The sequence below is a fragment of the Oryza brachyantha genome, chromosome 4, assembly GCF_000231095.2.
Source record: "Oryza brachyantha chromosome 4, ObraRS2, whole genome shotgun sequence".
Lineage (NCBI taxonomy): Eukaryota > Viridiplantae > Streptophyta > Magnoliopsida > Poales > Poaceae > Oryza > Oryza brachyantha.
The window spans coordinates 960483-988162 of record NC_023166.2 but is presented as its reverse complement, the minus strand read 5'-3'; the positions used below and the strand labels follow the sequence as shown (position 1 = coordinate 988162).

Below are 27680 nucleotides of genomic sequence, written 5' to 3'. Positions count from 1 at the left end.
CTTTCGGTTGCAGTACTGGTTAGACATGAATTCTTCTCCAGCTTGAGAAATGCCTTTCCACTTGGAAGGCATAGGACCTAGCCCATCATCACTGAAGCTTTTAGGCTCTGGCCAAGACTTCGACGGAGCAAAGCGGTGGCCCGTCGCCCGGAGACTTGGACGCCGTATGGACTCTATGGATTTTAGGGTTTCACCATATATATACCTCTTGTAACCCACCATGTGGCGTTGTAACCTTATCTCGAAATAGTGAAGATATTTTGCTGGTTGGCACTTGTGGTTTTTTCTCTCCTGCTTTAGAAGGGTTTTCCACGTTAAATCTTATGTTTTCTGTGATTGATCTACTGTGTTCATTGTTTATTTATTTGTCGTTTCTTAAAAAGATCCATACCCACTAGACTCGAGCCTAGACATCCTTAGATCTATCATCGTGACGATACAAATATTGAACAAAAAATAATAAAAAAGGAGCTTGCACACCAGATATAACCTTTCATCAGAACCCCTCATTTATTTCAGTATTATTTCACATTGATGTCCACAGAGCTATCATAGGGTACAATGGAATCACAAGTTATATAGATTAAACACGTATGACAACAGTACAACACTTTCAGGAAGGCTCAGAAATAGGAATATGAGGGGGACTAAAATAGGATAAGGCATGCTTCACCAATCAAGTCTCTAAAAATCTTCTAGCTGTATGGTTCATCAGAGATCTGCATAATTGTCCGACACAACTGGTCGAATTGCAATCGGAATCCTCACATAGTGAGAGCCACCATCATACCATGCTAGGCTACCAAACAGATACCTCCCTTGAACCTTTTGGGTCATGCTGAAAGTGACCTTGAAGCTCTGCTTCTTCGTGCCTCGCCTGAATCTTAAGAACAGATGGTTCCACAGATGTATGCACACCAGGAGGAGATTGCACAACAGCCTTGTAAACAGCATCAGCTTGGGCGACATTTATCACTGTTCTTAGCAGGGTTGTTGGTGCTTTTAAATTTGGAACCGCAATCGATGGAAGGTTCAGATATTTGTACTCACAGCTTGTGTTCGCAAACTCACAATTCAGGCCTATGTAGTCTTTTGGGTCAACATCATAAGCGAGGCCAGGATCAGCAGCTCTGTTTGGATCAATGAAACCACCACCATAATCAAATGGATCTGCTATCTTTTGCGGTAACCCATTAGCCAATATTGGGAGACCATACATTTCGTTGCTTGCTGGAGGTCAACGTCGGAACTAAGGAAACAAATTAGAGACACATTATATGCTTGATGAGAAGCATTTTCTAGGAAGATAAATTACCTGTAGTCACAATTGCTGATTTGGTAATAGCGGGAGACCAATCCGGATGCAATGCTTTGAGTAATGCAGCTACACCTGACACGTGTGGGCATATGCCATCGAGGTTCCTGACATGAACTTGTATGAATCTCCTACTGCTGCCAGGATATTAGCTCCAGGAGCTGCAATGTCAGGCTATTGAAATGCAAAAGTATATGTTAGGTAAGGAAATATCCAACGACAAATAAATAATTGAATGAATTAAAAGATAAAGTCGTAAAGTCACCGTATGGAAAATACGTATATGTGATTAAACTGTCCACCTTGACGCAGTTAACTGCATTAATTGTTTCAGTAATTGTCTTCTCAGACATTACCTAGAGTATCTCTGAAAGAGGTCTTGCTATATTTTTCAGTTTTTCAATAATTTTACGTCATGCTCTTCCTTGACTTCGGTTTTTCAGTTACCTTTTTGCAGGCTCAGTGGTGAGCATAGACTATGTTAGTGTTTCCTAAATGTATTTGGTGACAAAGTCATAGCGGGTCGCCCCGGTTAGGACCACAAGGTGGTGGGTAACTAGCTGGCCTGGGTTCAAATTTTGAGGCCTCACCACCTTTTTTTTTTTGAAAAAAAAATGATATGAGAGCCTTTCCTCTCATATTTAACAGTTTTTCTAAAAAAATATTCGGTGAAAATGCTAAGTCAATGTTGCTGGTCCATCGATTTTTTATGCACTATACACACAAAAGAAGCTATAGTTCCAATGTAAGTTAAAATCATATTAAAAAAAATACAATATAACATAGCTAGGTGCAAGACATATCTATCTATTATAATGGCAGCTTTGAAAGAAAGCATCACGTTCGCAAAATCCAATATGCTAAAAGACTAAAATATGCTCCATTTTATCTGTTCTCAATACAATTATCTCCTACTTTTTTTATTTTTAATGCATGTATTTCATGATTTCACAAGCTCCAATATAATGATTACTTAGAAATAAATTTATTTTGGGACAAGCTAGCATGAATAAAAATGATCTTATTTTAGGAAAAAAATAATTGTGTTTACAAGAATAAAAAATATATAAAACTTGCATATCAAATTCAGCTATACTTTTATCTAGCTCCGCGCAATTTTGCATATAGAGAATCCCCTAGTTATATTATGTTAAACTAATGTCCTGCTCTGTAAAACTAACTGATCGAGAATGCACCTTGAGGAATTGTGGCAGAAGTGAGCTGGGGTTACTTTAACTCTCATGTACTGTTGTTGATCATCATAGGATAATAATATCTTATTGGAAATATCGAAGTCCACCACCACACAGGGCATGCTGCCGCAAATTTCCAGGGCCTCCAGACCATCAAAAGTGTACTTGGCAAAAATGAATCCCTTCGCTCCAGCCTCCTTGAGAGCGCTTATATCAGCAGCTGTTCTCCGAGTATTGTAACAAAGCTACAGTCTTTCGGGCAGCAAATGTTACCCTAAGATCATAGTCATGATCAATATTTTGTGATAAACAATTGGCTTGTAATTGATAGAATTTGGTTAGGAAACATTTATGGTGTTGGTGTGAGTGTGTGTGACTAATGTGGGTCAGGTTGCGATATCTGTGCCCAGAAACGGTTGGTTTGTCTCTATGTGTGCAGGTGACTTGAGGTCAACTGTGGTCAATGGCGAGGACCATTACTAGGTTCAGGGAGGAACTGAGGTCTGGATGGTCGGGATGCGGACCATGACTAAGTTCAGGGAGGAACCGAGGTCTTAATGGTCGGGATGCCATGTGACATGGTTGGATAGAGTCGTGATTCTTGGAGGTCAATATCGGTCACCGGCGGTGGGATCGTAACTAAGCTTAGGGAGAAGCTGAGGTCCGGACGATCAAGGATACCGGGTGACGATGTTGAATACGAGATGGCACATGGTGGAGGAACACCGTGTGGGATGAAGTCGTAACGGGCTTCACATGTTGCATGTGTAAACATCGGAAAATCGCGAAATAAATCGGATAAGAAAAAGAGAAAGGCGGCACAGGAATCGGATTGCTAGAGTGACATGGGTACTGTAGCAAACCGGTTCGGACACTGTAGCAAATCGGGCTGCTATAGCGCGGGGTACTGTAGCACACGACTTGATTTTGGCAAACTGGATTCTTATTGGAGATAATTTTTGGAGAGGAGTCCTGTTAGGATAAGCAATCTGATTTCTAGTCAGAGATAGATTTTGTTGATATAAATAAGTACCGAGGGGTATGTCCCCGGTGTGCTTTTTGTTTGATTTAGATTTAGAACTAGAAAATTAGAGTTTAGAATAGTTGTTGATTTTAGATCTACAATTTTGAGAGTAGCGCTGTTGGTGCGCTTTGTAAATTCTAGTTGATGCAATAAAGTCAAGTTCATTCGATCTACATCTTTGGCTTTCATCTACTAGTGATTTTCTGGATCCGACGATCTGATACGCGACGAAGGAGTGGGACAATCTGATCGGCGGCACAGGAGCGCCACAACCAGATTGGCGGCATAGAAGCAGCGTAACTAGAGATAATCTCAGGAGCGGCGTAACCAGAGGTAATATTTTATTTCCGCTGGAAGATTTTTGGGTTTTGGTTTTACCTACCATTCACCTCCTCTGGTAGGCGCGTTTAACTCTGTTTCGATCCTACAAGTGGTATCAAAGCCTTGTTTGCTCTTTTGATCTTAATTGATCTTGAGCTTTTTATAACATGTCTACCGATATGTGCGTTTTGATGTCATGTGCTTTAGTGCGTACAGAAAAAAAGAGATTAAAAGAAATAGAAGAATGTTTAGAATATCAAGTTGATTTTCTAACAAAACACTGCTTACGTTTATCAGATTCTTGTAAAGATTTAACTGCTCAAAATGAATCCTTGATTGATTTGAATGATGATCTTAAGACTTCTTTTGCTAGCATGACATCTGAAATTAATGCTCTTAAGTGTAATGCCTCTATGTTATGTGATTCTTGTGTTGCCTTACATGATGAGCTTGCTAGTGCTAAAGTTGAAATTGATAATATTAAGTCCTTAAGTAAAATTGAATGTGATTCTTGCACTAAGATAATTGCTAAAAAAGAAAAGATTAATTTGGCATATGTTTCACGTGTTGATCAGTTAGAAAAAGCTAAAGCTGAAATTAATAAATTTAAAGCTAGCTCTTATAATATGTGTTCTTTGATCGCTATTGCAAATGATGATCATCTAACTTCTTGTAATCATGATAAATTGCATGTAAATGATGTTCCTTCTACTGTTAAAGAAACAAAACCTGTGATTTCTAAACCATCTATTTCTACTCGTGAAAAGTACACTTGTTCTTTTTTTGGAAAAGATGGACACTTGGTTGGTTTCTGATTTAGACTTGCAAGAAAACAAAAAAAAGGATAGAGATTGTGAATTTGCAAAATCAAGGTGGCAAAGGCCGCATTTTTCTTCAGATCAAAAGCTGGCAACAGTTAGATCGACTTTTCAACATCGGTCAAACTTGCATTATGGGATTTAGACCGTGTATGGTGCGACGGTCAGACCAATCTTTTGTAAAGCTTACGGATATGAATCGAGGTAAGTCTGCATAGTCATGATCAATATTTTGTGATGAACAATTGGCTTGTAAATTGATAGAATTTGGTTAGGAAACGTTTATGGTGTTGGTGTGAGTGTGTGTGACTAATGTGGGTTAGGTTGCAATATCTGTGTCTAGAAATGGTTGGTTTGACTCTATGTGTGCAGGTGACTTGAGGTCAACTGTGGTCAATGGCGAGGACTATGACTAGGTTCAGGGAGGAACTGACGTCAGGATGGTCAGGATGCGGACCATGACTAAGTTCAGGGAGGAACCGAGGTCTTGATGGTCGGGATGCCATGTGACATGGTTGGATAGAGTCGTGATTCTCGGAGGTCAATATTGGTCACCGGCGGCGGGATCGTGACTAAGCTCAGGGAGGAGCTGAGATCCGAACGATCAAGGATGCCGGGTGACGATGTTGAATACGAAATGGCACGTGGTGGAGGAACACCGTGTGGGATGAAGTCGTAACGGGCTTCACATGTTGCATGTGTAAGCATTGGAAAATTGCGAAGTAAATCGGATAAGAAAAAGAGGAAGGTGGTACATGAATCGGATTGCTACAGTAGCACGGGCACTGTAGCAAATCGGGTTACTGTAGCACGGGGTACTGTAGCACATGACTTGATTTTGGAAAGCTGGATTCTAATTGGAGATAATTGTTAGAAATGAGTCCTAGTTGATAAGGAGTCTGATTCCTAGTCAGAGATAGATTTTGTTGATATAAATAAGTACCGAGGGGTATGTCCCTGGTGTGCTTTTTGTGAGATTTAAAATTAGAAAATTAGAGTTTAGAATTGTTGTTGACTTTAGATCAATAATTTTGAGAGGGGCGCTATTGGTGCGCTTTGTAAATTCTAGTTGATGCAATAAAGTCAGGTTCATTCGATCTACATCTTTGGCTTTCATCTACTAGTGATTTTCTGGATCTGACGATCTGATACGCGACGAAGGAGTGGGATGATCTGATCGGCGGCACAGGAGCGGCACGATTACGGGAATCTCAGGAGCGGCACAACCAGATTGGCGGCATTGGAGCAGCGTAACTAGAGATAATCTCAGGAACGGCGTAACCAGAGATCTTTTATTTTCGCTAGAAGATTTTTAGGTTTTGGCTTTAGTTACCATTCACCCTTTCTGGTAGAACTCTGTTTCGATGCTACAGTTACATTCACAGTATCGAGAGTTTCAAAATGGCAGCTGCATGCACAACACCATTGTATAATTTAAGCAGTACAGCATATATAGGATGCACGTACGATGGTTTGTTTAGTGGTCAATAAATTAAATAAGAAAATTAATGTCGACTGACCATACCTAGACGGAATGACCTCATACCAACTGTTATCGTCTGGCCCATTGAGCAACGATTGACCCTGGGATGGATGAATTATTGGTGGTCAGTAAATCATCATCCACCCATGGCAAGAACAGCCAGGAGGAAGGTAATTAGCGTACCACAAATTTGGTGGTGCTGTTGGCAAGTGTGATAACAGTAGGGAATGCTCGGTCGGTCTATTGAGGCTGAAGCAACCGTTATGCCCAAGGGAGATGCATTCGTAATGGTCTTAGGAGTAGGGCCATCATTCCCAGCCACGAAGACAACAGTTATACCATTATTCACGACGTGGAGGCTACCGTAGTACTCATTGTTAGCCCCTCCAATAGAAAGGAAGAGCACATCGACACCATCGTGTACGGCATCATCAATTGCTTGCAGAACGGCTGTATCGTCGCAACCCCCTCGTGCTGCCCAGCAGGCCTTGTATACGGCTATCCGCGCGTGGGGCGCCACACCCCTTGCATAACCGGCAGCGAGCCCATGGAAGCTAACGTTTAGGACCAAAGCACCAGCTGCGGTAGACGCCACATGTGTTCCATGGTCCTTTGCATCTCTAGCTAACCGATAATCACCCTCAAAATCCTTTGCCGTCAGATGTTTGTCATACCATCGAGCTCCGATGATCTTACGATTACACTGGTTAGATCCGAATTCTTCTCCAACTTGACAAGTGCCTTTCCATTTGGAAGGCACGGGACCTAGCCCATCATCGCTGAAGCTTTTAGACTCCGACCAGATACCTGACACAAAAGAGAAAAATTGCAGGAATCATCTCTCATCTTTCTTCTTTGATATGATTCTATTTATGAGCAATCTTAACCCCACATGTTTGCTGGCTGAAGTCATATATGCTTCTACTTTGGCCTTGGCATCACCGTTTCTTAAACAATTTATAGAGAATTACTTTTGGAAAGAATATGATCAAGTGATAGCGTCAAATTATGACTCAAACGTGAATGTAGACCAGTTCTGGTGGAATAGATTCAGTAATCATTGTCATAATCTACATGGGGGAAAACACCAGCAACTACAACCATACATCTACTGGCTAGTGTTCTGTTTAATATTTCTCTTGTAAGAACCCATTCATGGTGTTGCTCATAACGGAAACAGGAGAGGACTCCCTCTCTCACTCAGAAATAAAAATCTACTATCTTCTGTAAGTCAGTTACACATACAGGTACTCAGTAATGTGCTCTGTTTACCAATGGAACATGGGCCAGTCATACATATTACATATTGCATATTCAATCTTAGATGAGTAAATAAATGAGTTAATTACCAGTGTCGACTATTCCAATGATGACTCCATCTCCATGCTTTGCATCATGGAGTAGACCAGTTGGTCTGATGTAGTCTAATCCAAGGAAATCCTGGCTATGAGTTGTATGTAATGGCAACACTCTGTTTGGTTTTATGCAGCGTACCTCGGGTAGCTCTGCACATTTAAATGAAGAATTAACATGAGGAGAATAATGTGATAAACGCACATCATTGATTTGCATTGTTGTAAATATTTCCCAGGCTATCAAGTTACAGCTACAATATCTATCTATGGCAATTAATATTATGCTTCCTTGTCAAGATATTAGTTGGTTCTTTTTTTTCAGAACAAACAGGATGCAAGGCACTGTTACGAAAAAAAGAATGGAATAGTAAATTTTCCGTTCTAAAAGGATGATGCTTGTGCCAAACCATTTATTTGTCTTATTTTGCATGTTCTCTATCTAATGGTATACATAAAATCTTTTTTGAACTAAATGTGCATGCAAATAAAAACACAACAATGCAACTGTTCAGCTATGTACACTACAAACCACACAAAATTATCAACTTCTAGAAAACAAATGATGTAAGTAGGGAAAATTAGCAACCCTCTTACCTAATTAACTTATGGCAAGTGTCTTCTCCTTTATATGTTGTGATTTTTTCCGTATCCTTTTTCTCTTTTCTTTCTTTTCTACTATGGTATATAAGGATCTAATGGTCATTTAATTACTATCCTTTTACGCGAGAGGATGAGACGTGCCCACATGATTTTTTCTATGGATCCAAGGACTGTATTAAGAGAAATAGTAAATTTCAAGGCTTTGTCTGACCAATTTAAAACATTGCAGGCTAAATTGACCTCTAGCAAAACTTCAGAGACCATATTGGCTACTCACCCATTTGTGATTAAATAAACTATCATATACAACTCTTTTCATTTAAATTACTTATTTTTATAAATATTATTAGTTAAAATAGCATCTTGAATAGCATGTCAAGATATAAAAGTAGTTATATTTTGTGACATAGGGAATATATAATAAGATGTATAATTAATGAGCCCTACAAACTGTAAGGCTACAAATTGGCAACTCCATTTATTGCTTTGTTAGTAGGGGTGAAAACAAGATAGGTACTTCCTGCATGTCGACCTGACCTAAGGCTTGTGTGAATAATATGGGATAGAAAAAAATATGTGTTAGGGGATCTGAAGTGCTATACCCGCTCATTTATTCCACATTATCAAATATATATAAAGATTTTTTATCATTTATGAGTCCATATATAAATATGATAAACATAAGCCAAGCACTATTTTATGAGCTCGCAAGTAATATTCTATATATTTCCTGCTTGAAGTATCTCTTTTTAACCGTAAAAATATGGCTTGAAGTATCCCCCATGTATTTACATATATTCATATGTATGGATTAGAGGTATGTTTCCGAATCTGATTTCTAAAAAAAATATAAGATAGGATACGGGACATGTGATATATTATTCGCCACTAGATGTATCTGTTTCTGAATCAAAAGAAAATACAGGATAGGATACATGAATATGATCATGATCCAACGATAACTGAACCGATTTCACCCATACCACTGCATTCAGTTGGATGGACCATCTGCACTGCACCACGGAGAAATTAACTAACAGTCGCTGCGGATCAAGAAGAGGAGTAGCAGAACACCATGTATAGGGGATAGAGGATAGAACTCACTGCCAAGGCAGGCAGGGGCAGAGCAGGGGAGAGAGGAGCAGTGGTAGGCAGCAATCTGGGTTAGTGGGTTGCCGGTGGAGAAGATGTGTTTTTGCTTCCTTTTGGCCCTCCAGCATCCTAAATTTCGGGCTCTTTTGGATTTCTTTATTCTTGTATGAGTTCTATCTAAAGGATCCAAATCCCTAACAAAATTGCATAGCTAGATTGTTTGGTATAAATTGAGTATTAGAAGTCCCTACATATTGCTTTGGATTGTATTCCAATGCATCTTTATTTTAGTTTTACTTTCAGAAGTCCAATGCATTTATCTCTGAATGCCTGTTTTCTGTCTAAATCTGTCCTGTTATTGTGTTTTCCTGTAAGTTATCCAAACACGTCATCTCACTCTCTCTTTTTTTTGTTGTGTTTTAACTGCATCCCTACAAGATTCAAAGTTGCGTTCTTTTGTGCAGCTTATGTGTAGATTATTCCTTAGCTTCTGTGCTTACTAAACGGTATGTTTTTATAAAAGGTTTTTTATATAAAAATTCATCATTTTTCCATTTCAAAGTAGTTTTTAATGGTGTCAAATAAAAAAAAATAGAGGGATTATATACCTGCAAGTTTTTGTGCCTGTGATTCAGTAAGCATGGCGGCGAAGCCAGAGAAGCCATGTTAATAGCTGTAAATAATCGATTCAAGTGCTTCTTCCTTGCTGCAAATTATTGCTTATATCCAGTTAGACAACTCAGATGAAAGCTAGGTAGAGATCATATGAAATAGGAAATGGATCTGCTAATGGTTGAGGATAAACAGTGCACTGTCATTGGATCAATCTTAGCCCTCCGATTCGCGGCAGACGGCTATGGATCAATGTGCTACAGTAATTCGCTACAGTATGAAACAGTGGTTATATTATTATTTTTTGAGCTACAGTAACTATGTTATAGTATTTTACCATCATCTCTGTACTTTTTTACTGTGCTAGCAGGTGATCCGAATCCATGAAAATACTACAACACTAGCTATAAATATATGTGCGTGTTCATGTATGAGAAATAATTAACAATAAGCGTGGTGTAGGAGACGCTATGCTTTCCTAATTCCAAGGATGGTGGTGAGCATGTCATAATGTGAGGCAGTTGTTTCTTCAGGATCTTGATGCTTCTTTTCACCTAGGTACGCAATATAGAGCTGCATATATCAACGCCAACGAACTTGCATGAGTTCGGCGGTCCGTTAGGTTACCGGCGTGAAAAGAATATGAATATATTAGTATATAATTAATAAGTTATTAGTTAGAAAAAATTTAAAAATATATTAATACGATTTTTAAAGCAACTCTTATATAGAAAATTTTCTTAAAAAAATATTGTTTAATGGTTCAGAAAGCGTATGCATGAAAAATGAGGAAACCTAGGTTAGATATATAGGGGAAAGAATAGGGCCTTAGTTAACAAGCAAACCTAGTTAAAAGCTTCATTTATAAGTGCAAATACGTGTTTGTATATGTAAAAAATTATTGGGAGAGTTTGCATGAGCATTAGGAAAAACGCACATAATATTACCGTTTTGGATGCACTGTTGTTCTGTTGGGCAACCACAAAGAAGGACGTTTCCAGTGGAAGAATTAGGAGCGATGCAAGGATGAAGGTTATGGCTAGGCCTGACATGGTTGCAATTCCTGCCATGGATCATGGATCATATATATATATATATATATATATATATATATATATATATATATATATATATATATATATATATATATATATATATATATATATCTCCTAACTAGTGGCTTAGTTGCCAATATTTAGCTGATCTACCTGCTAGCTAGTTGTGATATTATACACCCATATTGGATCATGCATGTTGCAGCCTGCAGCTAGGTACTTTTAAATGAAAATGAATCTAATTTATACACATCTATATATCTGCTATATTATAAAGACAACTTTAAAAGATGACACCGAGTGCGCTCTGGAGGTACCACACAAATTGGACAAAATGAGAAGAATATCGATCGTTATATCATGATAACTCTATATTTTGACGGTTGAGATTTAGTCAGAAGTTTAATACTCCCTCCAGTCACTTTTACTTGACGTTTAGAATATAAAACTTGTGAATGATTTAGTGTAATTTTAATGTCCGAAACGTCAAATATATTGACGGGAGGGAGTATTTTTTTTTTGGGGAAGCTAATAACCATGTACAGCAACATGACAAATTTTAGGTTCGGAAAAATAGTATAGTCATTACCGACGTAGTAGTAGCAGTAGGAAACAGAACAAGAATAAATTAGGGAGATGAACATTTATGGATAGAAATTAACGACAAGCTAAATTACATCTGCATGTATTAAAACATGTGTTGATGAGTCATTTCTAAATTAAACATGACAATATCTACTGTCCGTTCGACTGTGGTCAGCGTAGATTATAAACGGTGAGCATTAATTAGAGAAAAACAGGGAAAAAAGAGTCATCGTTAGTTGTATAATGGATTATAATTATATCGGCGGGGATTTATCACATGAAAGAGCTAGTATATAGTGTTCAGATCAGCTACGATGGAAAACGTTATTATTATCGATCTGTCTTTGATTTACCTTGAACAAAATGCAACAATGTAATTAATGGAAAGTAAGCGGTGCACCTTGCCACTTAGCCACGTCAGCATTAAAAACTTCTCATATAAAGAACAATCCCTCAAGCTGACTGTACATAACTATAGACTAATTAATTTCTCATTCGCATTCCATCTTATCGGTGTCTCTGATTAGAGTCAGCACACATATAAAGTAGATTTTCTGGTTCTCTCCTCGTCTTATGCATCAATAGTTGATGTTTTGCTGACTCCATGTAAAATAACTTATTTTCTCTCTCTTATCGTCTCTCTCCCACTTCAGAGCATGCAACGATAGAGACAGTAATAAGAGCCCTTGTATGTACCATTAGACGTCCAAGTGGTTAATTATGGTTTCAAAAGTTTCAGGGTGTATTTTACAAATGTGAAATATGACAAACGGTTAGTTACATTTTACAGTGGTGGTTCATGATTCATTCCCCAGCAGTAGCTAACTAGCTGAAGTATTTCATCCAACGTGAAACATGAAGGTGATGTTAGGAGAAAGAGTTTTTTTACCATCCTTAAAAAAGTATCTCAAGGTACCACCATTTTTAATGTAAAAAGTATGGTACCTTAAGGCATATTATACCTTGAGGCATCAAAAATTTATACTAAATTTTTGGGTACCTTAAGATACTTTTTAAAGATGGTAAAAATAACCTAGGAGAAATCAATGTATCATGTTTGAGATGAGCATATAGCTCGAGAATAACTAGGAGTTTATGAAGAAAGGTCTATCACTACACTCTACATTCTATGTTATAAGATGTCTCCGGTTAATCCAGTATAAAATAAAACTTAACAAATTTATAGAAAAATGTGGTACCATTTTTAACACAAACAAGTGTAATATAAAAATGTAGTCAGCTGTGGATTTAATTAAGGTAATTCAGAGTTATAAATGATAATATTTTTTTAAATAACTTAGAACAAAATCAGAGTGTTTTATAATAAAGAATACAGGCTTGATATATAATCCATGAGGCTAACTAATCTAGACCGTTATATCATGACAGAATAAGGTTATAAAGGTCTAGGCTACAGAAGATATGTAAAGAGCTGAAGAAGAATTACAAATTTGATATGTAGACGTGACAAAGACGCATTCTACTATGATCACTAAAACAGAAAGACCTAGGATCTATAACTGTCAAGTGTAAAAACATTTATATACATCCATGACTATCTGAGCAATCCAAACATATGCAAGAAAACAATCACATCAGACGAAGGAATTAAATTTTCTCAGCCTCGCAAGAAAATAGCTCGGGGCGACTGAGAGCAGTAAATAAAACGACAAATTTACCAAGTGTTTCAGAAAAATATTAAAAGGATACATGAGTATCTTCAATTGAGAAAGCCAATGAACGGGCAAAGGGTAAGCAAAATTGCGACAAAGATTGTTGGGACTTCTATAATAATAAATATGAAAATAAGCAAGTTGAGCCCCAGCAAGTAGAAGGGATGACAGGCAGGCGAGTGGACAAATAACAAAAGTATACTACATGACTCATACTATAATTAGAAACACAACGATTTGTTTGATAAACTTTAAAATTGTGGAATGTTTTAAATTGCAGGTTCATTTTTTTTTATTTTTGACAGCGTTCTCCGATTGGAGTTCGATGTAAGTCTTCAAAGGATAATATATAATATAAAATTTAGTGTGGGGCTATTTTTCTATGTAAGGCGTGATACCCCTGCAGTTATCACGGATACCATGGCAAATTCAAATTGAAAATTGGCAAAAACCACCGCTTGGAGGCGAAAACCGTTTTTGCATAAAAACATGCAATTTATTGAGAAAAATGTTCAGAAGCAATATGATTAGGTTAAAAATAGAAGGAGAAAAATAGTGTAAAATTAGAAAAATAATAGGAAATAAGTAATATGATACAACTGTAACAGTTAGGACATATTATTTGCAAAAAAGAAAATTTTAGTATCATCTCTATTAAATTTGGGACAGTGCAAAAATTATATATTTAACAGTTGAGAATTATATATGACAATTCACATATATAGTAACTAACAACTACAAATTTCTTTTTTTTCTATAAGCATTTTCGTATAAAGTGCAATCGTATGCCTACAAATAATTCACATACTAACAAGTCCAATTTACATATGAAAGTCACTTGTTGTAAATTAATCTTACAAGATATATTAAAAATATTCAGAAATTTCAGCTCTACGTAAACAAAAAATGGAAGGGCTTCAGGACAAAAAATATTTTCCTTGTTGTTCTTACATATAAAAATATTTATTTCATCTATTACTTTGAGCAAACATCTCTACAAATCATTATCTACTAGATATACATGCTCTTCAAATTTTTTTAATGTTGCAAAATTTGGCCAGACTAGCTTTTGTGCTTTGGTGACACTACTACAGAAAGCATTTTTGCATGTGGGCCGAAACCATGTTCGCATGCTGTTGGCCCGCCCGCATGCGCGAAAAGGTCCGCAAAGATCACCAGCATGCGGGCGGCCTAGCAGCATGCAAAGATCGATCTTCGTATGCGGCAAGCTAAGACGACCGCATGTGAAAATGGACAGTTGCATGCGGCTATGTACATAAACCACATGCGAAGATCGATTTTCGCATGCGGACATGGATTTTCCCATGCGGTTGCGTACATATGAAAGGTTATTTTTGCATGCGGCTTGTTAGCTAAACCGCATGGGAAAATCCATGTCCGAATAGCATATTTAATATTTTTTCTAGCCTTTTATGAGATGTGTCTCGTATTTAATATTAAATTATTGAGGTTTGTATTGAGACAGTAGGATTTCTGTTATTTCTAAAACAAACATAAAATTCATAACGAAATGTGTACTTTAATTACATATGAAAGTAATAATGTTACATATGCCACAGTTGAACAATCAAATATATAATTAGTGCATGTCATTACATATGTTCTTTCTCCCACTCTCTGAGAGATTTAAATTTGTCGTCTAAAGCAAGTTCACTCTCCTTGTCATAGAAGAGAACTCTTGCATTGCAGATATCACGACGAATGAAGCGGCAGAGGTCGGCCCCCACGTTCCAGATTGTCTTGTCATCGAATCTTTCTGCAGGATGGGGGATTTGCGGGATCTGCGTACAGAAAGGAACATGGAATGGTACTAAGTGAGATGTGTGTGCAAGCTAGCTGGTTTTCTTTGTAAACAAGAGGTCGTCGACTTACGCGGTCACTTGTTGTTCTGTACCTCCTGTTGACTCTGAGCATTTCGCACACGTAATATCCGCACAAGTTGGTTCCTGGTGGTTGTTTGTGACACTGGGATATAATTACGAGAGACAGATCTCCGTAGACATAATGAAGTACGTAATGTTCGATAAATTCTATAATTGGTAAATATATGTTAGTACCGGCCAGCCAATCCTGACTGATAACTTCTTCTTGGACGAATCCTGTATTGGACTGCCTCTTTTGCGGTAGTACTTGTGTGCTCTGTTTGAAGGAAACAATTGTTTATTCCATGCATAGAAGACTGGTAGACACGCAAACAATGTATATTAATGAAATGTTTAACACTTACAAATTAAAAATAGTGAGAAATTCCATAAATGTATCCTTGTCATAGTGTGCGGGGTCCAACAATATGATCAATTGCTCTTTTGGATATACAAGAAATAAAATGTAGTGATCTCTGCATTTAAGAAAGGCTAATTAGAGACAGAAAATCCACAAAGAACTATTAGTTTAACATAAATTACAGAGAGCTTAATTCAACACGTAAGGGACCATTAAGACATCTTTGTCGGCGTGGGCGAACATTGCTAGTGCCAGGTAATGTGCTACTTCTAGCTTTTTCCTGTTGTGCAGGTTCTGCACGAAGTCTTTCTTTTCCTGGGGGGTCTTGCTAGCCAATTCAGCGCAATCAGCTCTCAGCTCAACGGTGTGTTGTGTTCTGCAGATTCTTATTAGATCAAGATATCCCACCGATGTTCCAGTTCTGTCGACTTCGTGAAATTGCATCCTGGACAATGAAATTTGAAGTAGTGAGATTTTGTTTGTTTGCTTGGGATAATAAGTGTAACGTATATGAAAGAGTTTAGACTTACAGACAGAACGCCGCAACGAGATTCACGTCTATTTTATCTAGCTTGTAGAGGGCGTACAAGTCTCAGAAAGAGATAAAGAACATCCCATTTGGTCCACCCATGAAAGCTCCTTCCGGGACGGCGGCGCTTATAAAACCAAGGCCCTTCCTAGAAGCCTTGATATACCATTCATGCATCGCTCTCATTTCCCAGGGTAGATCGTTCAAAAGATAAGTTGGCAAGAATGGCTTGCCATACTCATAACTTTAAGGCACATCTGCAGATAACCAAGATTGAACTTCACCTTGAGCCGCTAGTACCGACTTCTGGCTGTCTGTCATGACGTTCGCAAGTTTTTTTCTCTTATCAAAATTTCCGAACGCTGAAAACATGAACTTTTCCTTATCCTTGTCAATCTTCTTTGGGTCGTAGGTCGATGTCATCTTTGGAATTAAACGACGAGGTTCCAAAGGAGTTGACTTCAGTTCGGATTTAGTGCTTATAAGTATAGGCACTTGTTCTACTAGGGCAGATTGAGGTGTTGCTGGAGAGGACTGAACTGGTCGCACAGGAGGAGGGCCAGGCTGTTTAGCTGGGGCGGTGGGAGTAGCCTGTTGTGCAGGAGAGGGGGGATCAGGTTCTGCATGAGTAGGGGGAGAAGCCTGTTGCGCAGGAGAGGGGGGAGAAGCCTGTTGCGCAGGAGAGGGGGGAGCAGGTTGTTCTGCATGAGTGGGGGGAGTAGCCTGTTGCATAGGAGAGGAGGGAGCAACTGGTTGTGGAGGGGAGAGGGGTGGAGTAGGATGGCAAGGGGGCGACCTAAGTGGTTGGGGTGACGATGGACCTAAAGGCGAGGGTGGTCCAGAAGGTGACGGTGGTGCAGGAGCGATAACTGCCTTCTATTGCGATGAGGATGGAGTTGAAGATCCCGGTGCTGCAATAACTGCCATGGTCAAGATTATGTCTCGGCGGTGCCATAAGACAAACTGATTTACCGCATCACGGAGAAGTTCAATCCCCTCCGACGCAGGGATGTCTAGTTCCATAGAAATATGGATGCTATGGACCTCAGCGACCTGTACCCTTGCATAATCATCAGGGATTTGGGTGTTGTGGAATTGACGCCCAGGTATCGCTAAACTAGTGGCAACCTCCTTGGTCTTTCCCGCAGGGCCGAAAGGTACGACAAGTGAGCACGACGTTGGTCCAGTTATACCATCGACGGGGAAGGAAGTTGTCTCCACTAAGCCTACAGTACTCGGTACATGAGTTGTTTGCTGTGGAGATTGGGCGGTCCGTTGGCCTTCAGGGAATAGTCTTGGAAATGCAATGGGGTTTTTAGCTGCCAACGAGTAGAAGTGTTCCTTCACTTGCGCATAGATTTTGTCTGATAGTTGTTCTTTGTATTTATCTCTCTTCTTGTAACTTGTTGCGCGTCCAGAGGAAACCCTATCTTCCAACTCGTCTTCGTCGACAAACCCCTAACTCGCTAGAGTGTTCGACGGTCCCCAATGCCGCAGTAAGCTGATCATGCTCCCTCCGTAGGACAAACTGTCCTGCCTTTTCTTTCTGGACGATCTGCTGCAAATTAGATGTCACTTGTTCTATGTCGGGAGTCTCAAATAGTATATCTCCCTCCTCGGAGACTTGACCCGTGCTACGCGCCCAAACCCAGTTCTTGCTGCGTTCCGCCATGGGCTCTACTAGCAGAGTTTGCCGGCCACTGCAAATCTTTGCTCGGCCCCCCGCCATTGATCGACGTGCCCAGCATAGCCGCTCGACCCCAATCTATGAGGATATTTGTTCTTCTTCGTGAGGTCTGACATTTTCTTCGTCAAAGCTAATGCTTCGGGTGTTATACGATCCGCAACAAATTTATCCCAGTCAGCCTGCGATATTTGTCCATATTCCTTAAATGGAGGGAGATTCTTCTGAACATAGTCCCGATTTAGATCAGATTTCCACTGGCGCCATTGATCTCCCATCTTCTTAAGTGCATACTCTTTGCCCTGTATGTCTACTCCAGGAGGATACACAAAATACTTTTGCAAGTCATTCCAGAGAAGCGTTTTCAGATTGTCGTCCACCGTTTCCCACGATTTGACATTAATAGGACAACGCGTCCTGACTAGATTGCCACAGGTGTTGCTGAACCTGGACCTCACTATCGGTGGCTCGACAGGCTTTCCATTCTGGTCAAGAGCACTGACGTTGTACATATCCTTTGGCAATTTATTCTTGCTTCTCGCACCACGTCTTCTTTTAGCCGTGTCGGGAGGCGGCGGCGTCGGTGGTCAGCGTCGTCGGTGGTGGCGTCCGCGTCGGGAGGAGGTGGCGTCCACGTCGGCTCGATGGTGGGGGAGTTGCCGGGAGGCGGCCGGCGGGTGGAGGGAGACGGCCGACGGATGGAGAGAGGCGGCGTTCGAAAATTTCGGCAGCCTGGCGGCTAGGGTTCGCGGGCGTCTGGACCCTGAAAAATTTGGACACCCCGCGCTGCCTATATATAGGTGGACATCATCGCATGCGGGCTACATAAGCGGCCGCATGGAAAGATGATCTTTCCATGCGGCTCGTTAGGCCAGCCACATGGAAAGACCATGTTTCCATGCGGCCTACTAAGACAGCCACATAGAAAGATGATCTTTCCATGCGGTCGACTTAAGGAGCCGTCTGCGAAAATATTTCCAAAATTTCAAATAATATTTTGAAGTACTAAATGGTTTTATATGAGATAGTCATGAACAACAAACTGGAGATGTATAACTTCTATTTTGGTCATTTCTTCATCCGACATAACTATACTAACGATATCACAAGAATGACACATCTCTCTTCCTGGTTATGAACTATGTTACATGTTTGTACATTTTGTGAACAATGTTACAAATCACTTTGTCAAATGAAGAAATGATCAAAATAGAAGTTATACATGTTCAAAAATTATACCACTTTGTTATTGAAAACTCTTTCAAATTAAATCATTTTTTATTTGAAAATGTTGTTTAAAGTTATTATCTTTTAAAATTCAAATTGAAACAGTTCAAAAATAGTCATATAGAAAAATCACCAAAACAAAAGTTTTACTTCTTGATGAGTTATACAACTTTGTTATAGATGACTTTTCAATTTTAAATAGGTTACTACCTCAAAATATTATTTTAATATGTTTCAATTTGAATTTCAAATTTTCTATAGGTTCCATCCAACTCAAATAGAGAAATGACAAAAAGTAAATACGTAGAAATCAATAAGTTATACAACATTGTTTTTGGACACCTTTTCACATGAGCTAATTTAGTGCTCTAAAAATCAATTTATAATTTAAATGGGTACACTATGTTTCGATGCGGTCCCGTAGGACAGCCGCATGGAAAAACGATCTTTCCATGCAGCTCTTTAGGATAGCCGCATGGAAAGATGATCTTTCCTTGCGGCCGTCTAAGACAGCTGCATACAAAGATCGTTTTTTCCATACATGCCACTTAACCAACCGTATGCGAAAATAAATTTTAAAATTTTCATGCGGCCCAGTTATACATTTGTTACTACCTACTCGAAAAATTTTCATGTGCAAAAAATAACTTGTACTACAAGGGATGTAATTAGCTAATTATGAACTAATTACATCCCCTTTGTTTTTATAGTTTCTGATGAAGTAATTACATTGCCTTGTTTTTACACAATTAATCATTTTGCACTGCCTATTTAATTTTTAATGTCTCTTTTTGTAAATTTTATAACATTTTTTAAATTCATAATATAACAATTTAAAATTTGAATATGAAAACATCAAATAATATGAGTTGTATAAGTCATATCAAGATGACACGGTCATCAATAACATATGTGTATATACCTATAACTTGTACCTATAACTCATCAGTACAAAGTGATAGTAAACAAATAAATATTACAAAATAACTATGACTTAATTATCTTGGCAGCACCATCTGATCGAACGTGCGACATATTCGCTTCATAGATTGTTTTCTCAACCTTCTTAATTCGCATAGGAATAGCGGTAAACAATGGTACATCGTCGAACTGGTTGTAATCATTAGGGTCTTCAATATTGTCGATGCCGACAATCTGTTGTTTTCCGGATACGACAATAGTTTTTCTTTCATTCGAAGGGTCTTTCACATAAAAAACTTGAGCCACATGCTCTGCTAAAACCCATGGATCATCCTTATGACCAGTTTTACTGTCATCAACTATCGTTAGTCCATAGTCATCAACGGAAACCCCTGTTGTGTCCTTAAACCATTGACAACAGAGCACGGGGATCTGGATGTTCAGGCCATAGTCGAGTTCCCATATTTCCTGTATGGTCCCGTAATACGACTTCTTCTCACCATTCGTGTCAATCGCTTCGACACGAACCCCAATGTTTTGTGTTGTGCTTTTCATGTCCTTCGTACTCGTATACAGGGTAAATCCATTGATGTCATAACCTTTCCATGAGTTGACAATACTCGAAGGCCCACATACCAATCTCTGTAAAGTATGTTTCTCCATACAATCACCAACTGGCAGGTTGAGATCTTTGAACCACGAAGCAAAGCGACGCTTGTGCTCTTTTGATACCTAATCGGCGGTTCGCCCTGGAAAGCATGCTTTGATTTCTTCAATGTGTGGCTCAATGAATGGCTCAACGATAGCGAGCTATTGGAGAACGCTGTTGTGTGCTGCGGACACCTTTTGGTAATCATTATCGAAGAATTGCTTCCTATCAACAGTACCCCTTCCAGACAATCTCCCTTCATGTCGATTTGTAGGAATCCCAATGGCATTAGCATCCTTAACATAATCCATACAACATTCAACTGCCTCTTCAGTTGTGTATCCCTCTATCATTGATCCTTCAGGGTGAGCGCGATTGCGTACATAGCCTTTGAGGATTGACATGTAATGCTCGTATGCCCACATCTGATGTATGTATAAGGGACCAAGTTCAATAATCTGAGGAACGATGTGAACGATCAAATGCTCCATTATATCTAAATATGATGGTGGGAAATACATCTCAACCTGGCAGACAGTCTCGACTGCAAAATTTTGAAGGGGACCTAATTCCAGAGGATCAAATACCATCTATGAAATTCGGTTGAAAAAGTAGCACAACATTGTTACGACCACCTTGGTATGGACAGGCTTGACTGCCCTTATAGCAATTGGTAGGAATATCGTTAGCACTCTATGGCAGTCATGCGCATTGTATCCGGAAATGGTCAAATCCTTCATAGAGACAAGATTCCTGATATTCAATGAGAAACTAGTAGGCACTCTAACCCCCTGTAAACATTTACAGAATGCTTTTTTCTCTTCCAGTGTCAAGGAGTAACAAGCAGGAGGAATATTAATCTTTCCATTTGGTAGCATTAGTGGGTGAAGGTCATGCCTTATGTCCAAATCTGCAAGGTCGTTACATGACTTCAGTCCATCGTTCGTCTTGCTTCGGATGTCTAGCAAGGTGCCAATGGTGCTGTCAAACACATTCTTCTCAAGGTTCATAACATCAATTGCATGACGAATCTCTAGGTCCTTCCAGTAATCTAAGTATCTGAAGAAAATTGAGTGCTTCTTGAATGGCAACGTAGTATCTTTGTCACCATCATCTCTCTTTCTCTTAACCGTCTTCTTCTTTCCTTTGCCATATACAACCTTAATCTTCTTTGTTATCTCATACACGTATGTACCACTTCGTGTTTCGAGAGCAGTGTCGTTCTCCACTATATTATCGAACAATCTTTCCATCTTACGGTACTTGTGTTTTTGTGGCAGGAACCGTCGATGTCGCATATACACTGTCTTCATAGACGACGTAAGGTATTTGTACGAAGTTTTATCCAAACATATGAGACATCCAGTCTTTCCTTTAATCTGCCTAGATAATGAAAATTTTCCAGGTAGATCATTGATGGTAACGAATATGATCGCACGTAGAGTAAAGTGCTCCTGCTTGAACTCATCCCACAGTCGTAGCCCATATTTCCAAAGCTCCTCCATGTCCTCCATCAGAGGCTCAAGAAAAACATCTATGTCAATTCCTGGTTGTTTTGGACCTTGTATGAGGATAGTGAGAAGAATGTACTTTCGTTTCTGACATATCCACGTTGGAAGATTATACATTGTGAGAAGAACTGACCATGTGCTGTGTGAGCTGCTTAAATCACCAAACGGGTTCATTCCGTCAGTGCTCAATGCGAACCATACATTCCTAGGATCATTACCAAATTCTGGGTGCTTTGCATCAAATGTCTTCCACTGGCGAGCGTTGGCGGGATGTCAAATCATACCATCTGTCTTCCGGCTCTCTTGATGCCATCTCATCAACTCAACACAAGTTGGGTTGGAGTACAAACGCTTCATGCGATCCTTAATAGGTAAGTACCACATCACCATTGAGGGAATCTTTCTACGCTTACCCTTATCAGAATCTGTATCAATACACTCTATCAACGGGCTTATTTCCTGTTTTGTACCGACTTGTGCCACACGTTGGGCAACTTTCCAAGTATGCATATTCTTTGCGATATAGAATGCAATGATTCTTGCAAGCATGAATCTTTTCAACACCAAGAGATAAAGGACAAATGAGTTACTTCGCGTGATACGTGTTCGATGGTATAAAGTTAGGCTTAGGAATCAATACACGCAACAAACTCATCAGATCATTAAAACTTGTGTCGGACCACCCATGTTTAGCTTTCAATCTCAGAAGCTCAAGCACTGAACGCAACACTGTGAAATCCTTATCACATCCCTTCGTTTCCTCATAGAGAAGATCTTTCGCTGCCTTCTTCAATGCCTGCCAATTCTCCAACCCTTGTGATCTATCCGTTAGCACCTTTGGTTCAACATGGCGTAGAATATCCTCTAAATCAAAACCACAATCGAAATCTTCATTATCAGTGCAAACATCTTCATCCATTCTTTCATGAGACATATCTTCGATTATGAAATTCTCTGCCTCATTCATATCGAAATTTAACTCTTCATCACCAGCTTGGGGATCAGTCATTTCCCCATGATAGGTCCAAACTTTGTAATTGGCGGTGAATCCGTACTCCATTATGTGGCCGAATATTTCACCAGGATCAAGAAATAATTTCTGATTATTGCAATTACGACATGGACAAAAGATTTTGGTCATATTCTCCCTCAATGCATGCGCCTTGGCCTGATCAATAAATTTAGATGCTTCCTTCATAAATATCGGCTGGGTTCTCCGCATGTCGTACAACCATGATGATCGATCCATCTGTTTATATTAAGACAAAGAACTATAAATAAAAATAATAGACAACAGATATCTCTTACAATCTCATTTAAATATAATTATCCCTAGAAATAAACCACAACAATTCATGTAACTATTATATACATGTGTTTACAAGAAAATTTTGACCATCAAAATATATATTTGGAGGCTAGATTTTGCCAAAGCTAGCTATAACAAACCTTATCAAAATATTAAAAAAACTCAAGTTTCCACCAACGTGATTTAACAATAATGGAACCAAATGAAGGACAAGACAGAGTTCTTCACCTTTCGTATAGATCATCGATCCATCTTTTTATATTAAGACAAAATTCTATAGATACAAAAAAATACACAGCAGGTATTCCATACAATTATTTAAATGCAATTATCCTTAAATAAAACCATAACAATACATCTAACTACTATGTACGCGTGTTTACATGCAATATTTGCCCATCAAAACATATATATGAAAGCTAGATTTTGCAAAAACTAGCTAGAACAACCTTGTCAAACTATTTAAAAAAAACTTCACTTTTCACTAACGAGATTTAATAAAAATGGAGCCAAATGAAGGAGGAGATAGAGTTCTTCACCTTTCGTACAGAGCTTAATCAAAAATTTCGAGTTGAAAACCTCCCCCTATTTTTTGCTTGCTTCAGGAGAGAGAAAACCTTGTTCTCAAATGGAACAGTTCGGGCTTCGGCGAGGCCCTGTGAGCATATATGGCCGATCATCGCATGCGGCTACTTAAGCTAGCCGCATGCGAAAATACATTAACACATGCGGCTGCTTAAGAGAGCCGCATGCGATAATGTGGGCATTTTCGCAGGCGGTCGTCTTAAGCAGCCGCATGTGATAATACATGCGGGCTCTTAAGCCGCCCGCTTGCCAAAATGCCCACATTGTCGCATGCGGCTCTCTAAAGCAGCCGCATGTGTTAATATATTTTCGCATGCGGCTTGTCGACCCACCCTCGTGGGGGCGATTTTTCCAGGCGTCGCCACAAGCCACCCGCATGTAACCTACTGACCCCCCTCGTACAGAAAAATGCTTTCTGTAGTAGTGTTACCCGTCCGGTCGAGATCCTTCGTATGACTTATGTTAGGTTGAAGGGATATCTATATGATGCAATTGATTGCATAAGACCAGTGATAGCAATAGATCTGGGAAAGTATGTTGAAAAGACGGATACCACGATTATCATGGCAGTTATCATGGTTTTGTCAATCCTGATAAATGTTGCTTGGGTGGTGGGGTTTTTCTATCCTAATTATTCTGCTTAATTCCCACGTGGCAAATGTTTTTGACTACAGGACAAAGTGCTTACATGGACTACTCTGATCTTCGTTGAGATTGATTCCATCAACATGCAGTACGGAAAGAGAGGAAACAAAGATTCCCCAAAAAAAAAATTCCTATGTGACTGACAATGTATGGAAATTTTTACCCATTGACAGTCAACCTTGTCCTTTATATTTGAGAAATTATGAACGATGATATTGATAAGTTCTTCATTTCGCTATGGGTGAACCATTTTTCAATTTGCGCAAGAAGTACTATCACCGTCTACTTACCACTCATGTACCCGTTACCCCATGCGAAAAGACCATTTTATGTAATATTCATTATCCAGGCAGATAACTTTTTTTGCATGACCCGTATTAAATTTGGAACATTGCATTGATTATATATATAATGGTTGATAGTTATATATGACAATTCATGTAGTAACTAACAACTACAATTTTTATTTTTTCTATAACCATTTTCATATAAAGTGCAATCATATGCCTAGAAATAATTCCTATACTTGCTAACAGGTCCAATTTACACATGAAGGTCACTGCAAATTTAAGTACATCTATTGTTTTCCTATGTTGCAAATTAACCTCACAAGACATATTTAAAATATTCATAAATCTCAGCTCTACGTAAACAAAAAACCAACTGTTTTTAAGACAAAATTTCATTTTTTTCTCATTGTCCTTGCATATAAATCATTTATTTCTTTCAACAAACATCTCTACAAATTATCTACCGCATATACATTTTTTATTTTTTTCTTATTTTTTCGAATTTGGCCAAACTGTCTTTCATGGACATGCTTTGGTGAGCCGTACGAGATCCTTTCTATGACCTATGTTGTGCGGAAGGAATATCTATAGGATCCAAGTGATTGCATAAGACTCATGTAGGGTAGCAATAGAACCGGAAAACTATACAGAAAAGACAAATACCTCAATTATCACGGCGGTTATCACGGTTTCATTAACCCTGACAAACTTGGGTGGTGGGTTTTTCATTTTCTATCCTAAATTATTCTGTTTAACACCCACGTGACAAATATTCTTGAGCTGACTGCTACAGGACAAAGTGCTTACATGGACTACCCTGATCTTGGGTAAGATTCCAACAACATGCAGTTTAGTGCATGTTACAGAATCAAAAAAACAGGGCAAAAAACGATTCCCCACCAAAAAAAGTTCCTATGTGACTGACAACGACGTACAGAAACTTTTACCCATTGACGCATATAAATGTCAGTCAACCTTGTCCTTTATATTTGAGAAATTATAAACGATGCTATTGATAACTACATCATTTCGCGATGGGTGATCCATCCTTTCAATTCACGTAAAAAATACTATCACCGTCTTCTTTTTGATTCTGTAACATTTACGCATTTGTGGGTGTAAAATCTCATGCCCTTCGGTGGCCTTTTTCTCCCATTATATAACAAGAGCAAAATTACAAGGTAGGTTAGCTAGATATGGCTTCAATTTTCTTATCTTTACATTGTATTGGTTGAGTGAGAGTCTATTTGCTTATCTGAGTTATAGGCTATCTCATATATTTTGGATATGACGTATCTTTATCCATAGTCGGTTATGTCTTATATATGGGTATCTAATATCTATATCATCCACACGGATAGATAGCTGGCAAAGCGGAAATCAAACCGATGGAGGTGGTTTTATCGATGGCGTCTAAAGTGCACACCACGACTTTATCTAGGTCAGAGATATCTTTGAATTTTACGAAAATATTTGGTCTTTGGTAATCCTATCATTAATGCAACTAGAGTAGGCTTGATTCTTTTGTTGATCCTACAACATGTGTGAAGGGGGAGATTATTAAATACTCCAACATTAATTGTAGAAGGACAAAGTATTTTGATGGAACCTATTATTTTATGGCTAGCTTTTGCACTGGATAAGACTCTTTATGATCCAACAAAAAAAAAAGACTATTTTGTGTACACTGCACTCTCTAGCATGAGAGTCCTATCTACTTTGCCAAGTGCTCAAGAGTGTTTTTGAGACAAATAAGTTCAATATTCACAACCATCAAACAACATGAGAGTCCTATGGATCTGACCTAGTTCGATAGAGACCTCCCAAGGTGGAGGATCGGTAGCGCCCTACTATACATGAAGTTTGAAAGAGTTCTATTTTCATAATTTTATTAGCCGACATATTTTTTTACAATTTACATTCAAATAGTACTATTTTTTTTACAAAAAATCTACATCGGGCCAGGTCCCCTTCTAGACTTGCGCTTTCCTTGGCAGGAACTGGAATACCGTCACCCTTGTTTGTTCTTCATTGATTTGGGTTCGACTGGACTATATGATACTGGTGAGGGTACTATAGGAACATAGAAAAAATGAGATAAGCCTAACAGAGAGGGGTGGATAAAACTTTGTTGGCATTATTAACTCCCAATAGGCACTAGAGATATAATTCTAAGGTTTAAATTCTGATATGTATGAATTATCCATCAGAATAAGCTTTTAGTAGACATTTAGGATATGTTTGTTTTTTTCTGCTAACATATATGATTTGCCAAGTGTTTATACCTCTGCTATCTATACTCCTTTAAAACAAGAGATAATCCCTTGCATACTGCTGAAACTTTAACTAATCTCTTCAATTCTCATGAATTTTGATTACTTCCTTATATACCCCAAATTTTATTTTGATCTCTTTCATGCCCCTCCCGTTTGTTGACCATCTAGTTTCTATAAAATTGACAATTTTACCCTTTAGATGAACATAGAAATTTATGAATCACATTATTGAAAATGTAAAAAAATTTCGCATGAGACTACTAATTGTTATGAGTTTGTTGTGCAATACATTAGTTATGAAAAAATTTAGTTTTATATAATATAATAAAAAATATGTATTTTTTGAAAGTCATGAAAATGAGTAGAGTTCGTACAAAGATAGGACTACCAATGCTCACCATAGTTTTTAAGAGTGCTCTCAATAAAAAATGTTTTGTCCTATTAAATTTCAAATTAAACAATTAATTTATTATACTGTTTTATTTTTAAAATTTATGTCAAAATTTTTCACTCCAATTATTAGTATCATTAGTTACATAAAATGCACTCAAATAAAATTTTCAATCGTTCTGTCAAGCTAATATTCAAACCTAAATCATCAAGGGCATTAAAGACATTTGTCGTAAACTTAATGGTTAATGTTAAAAAATGTAATGGCAAGGGCATGAAAGGGATCAAATTGAA

General features: G+C 38.5%; 1 protein-coding gene and 1 pseudogene across 1 annotated transcript; both read right to left on the bottom strand.

Moving 5' to 3' along the window:
* Positions 1-711: 711 nt before the first annotated feature.
* LOC102702750 lies at positions 712-10883 on the bottom strand (annotated as a pseudogene).
* Positions 10884-19797: 8914 nt separating this feature from the next.
* Positions 19798-22900, bottom strand: LOC121054146. Its single transcript, XM_040523003.1, has 6 exons — positions 22543-22900; positions 22362-22444; positions 22176-22254; positions 21186-21926; positions 20575-20924; positions 19798-20373 (listed from the first exon to the last, which is right to left on the bottom strand). Exons 1-6 carry the CDS (start codon positions 22898-22900, stop codon positions 19798-19800), a joined length of 2187 nt encoding a protein of 728 aa, XP_040378937.1.
* Positions 22901-27680: the final 4780 nt, after the last annotated feature.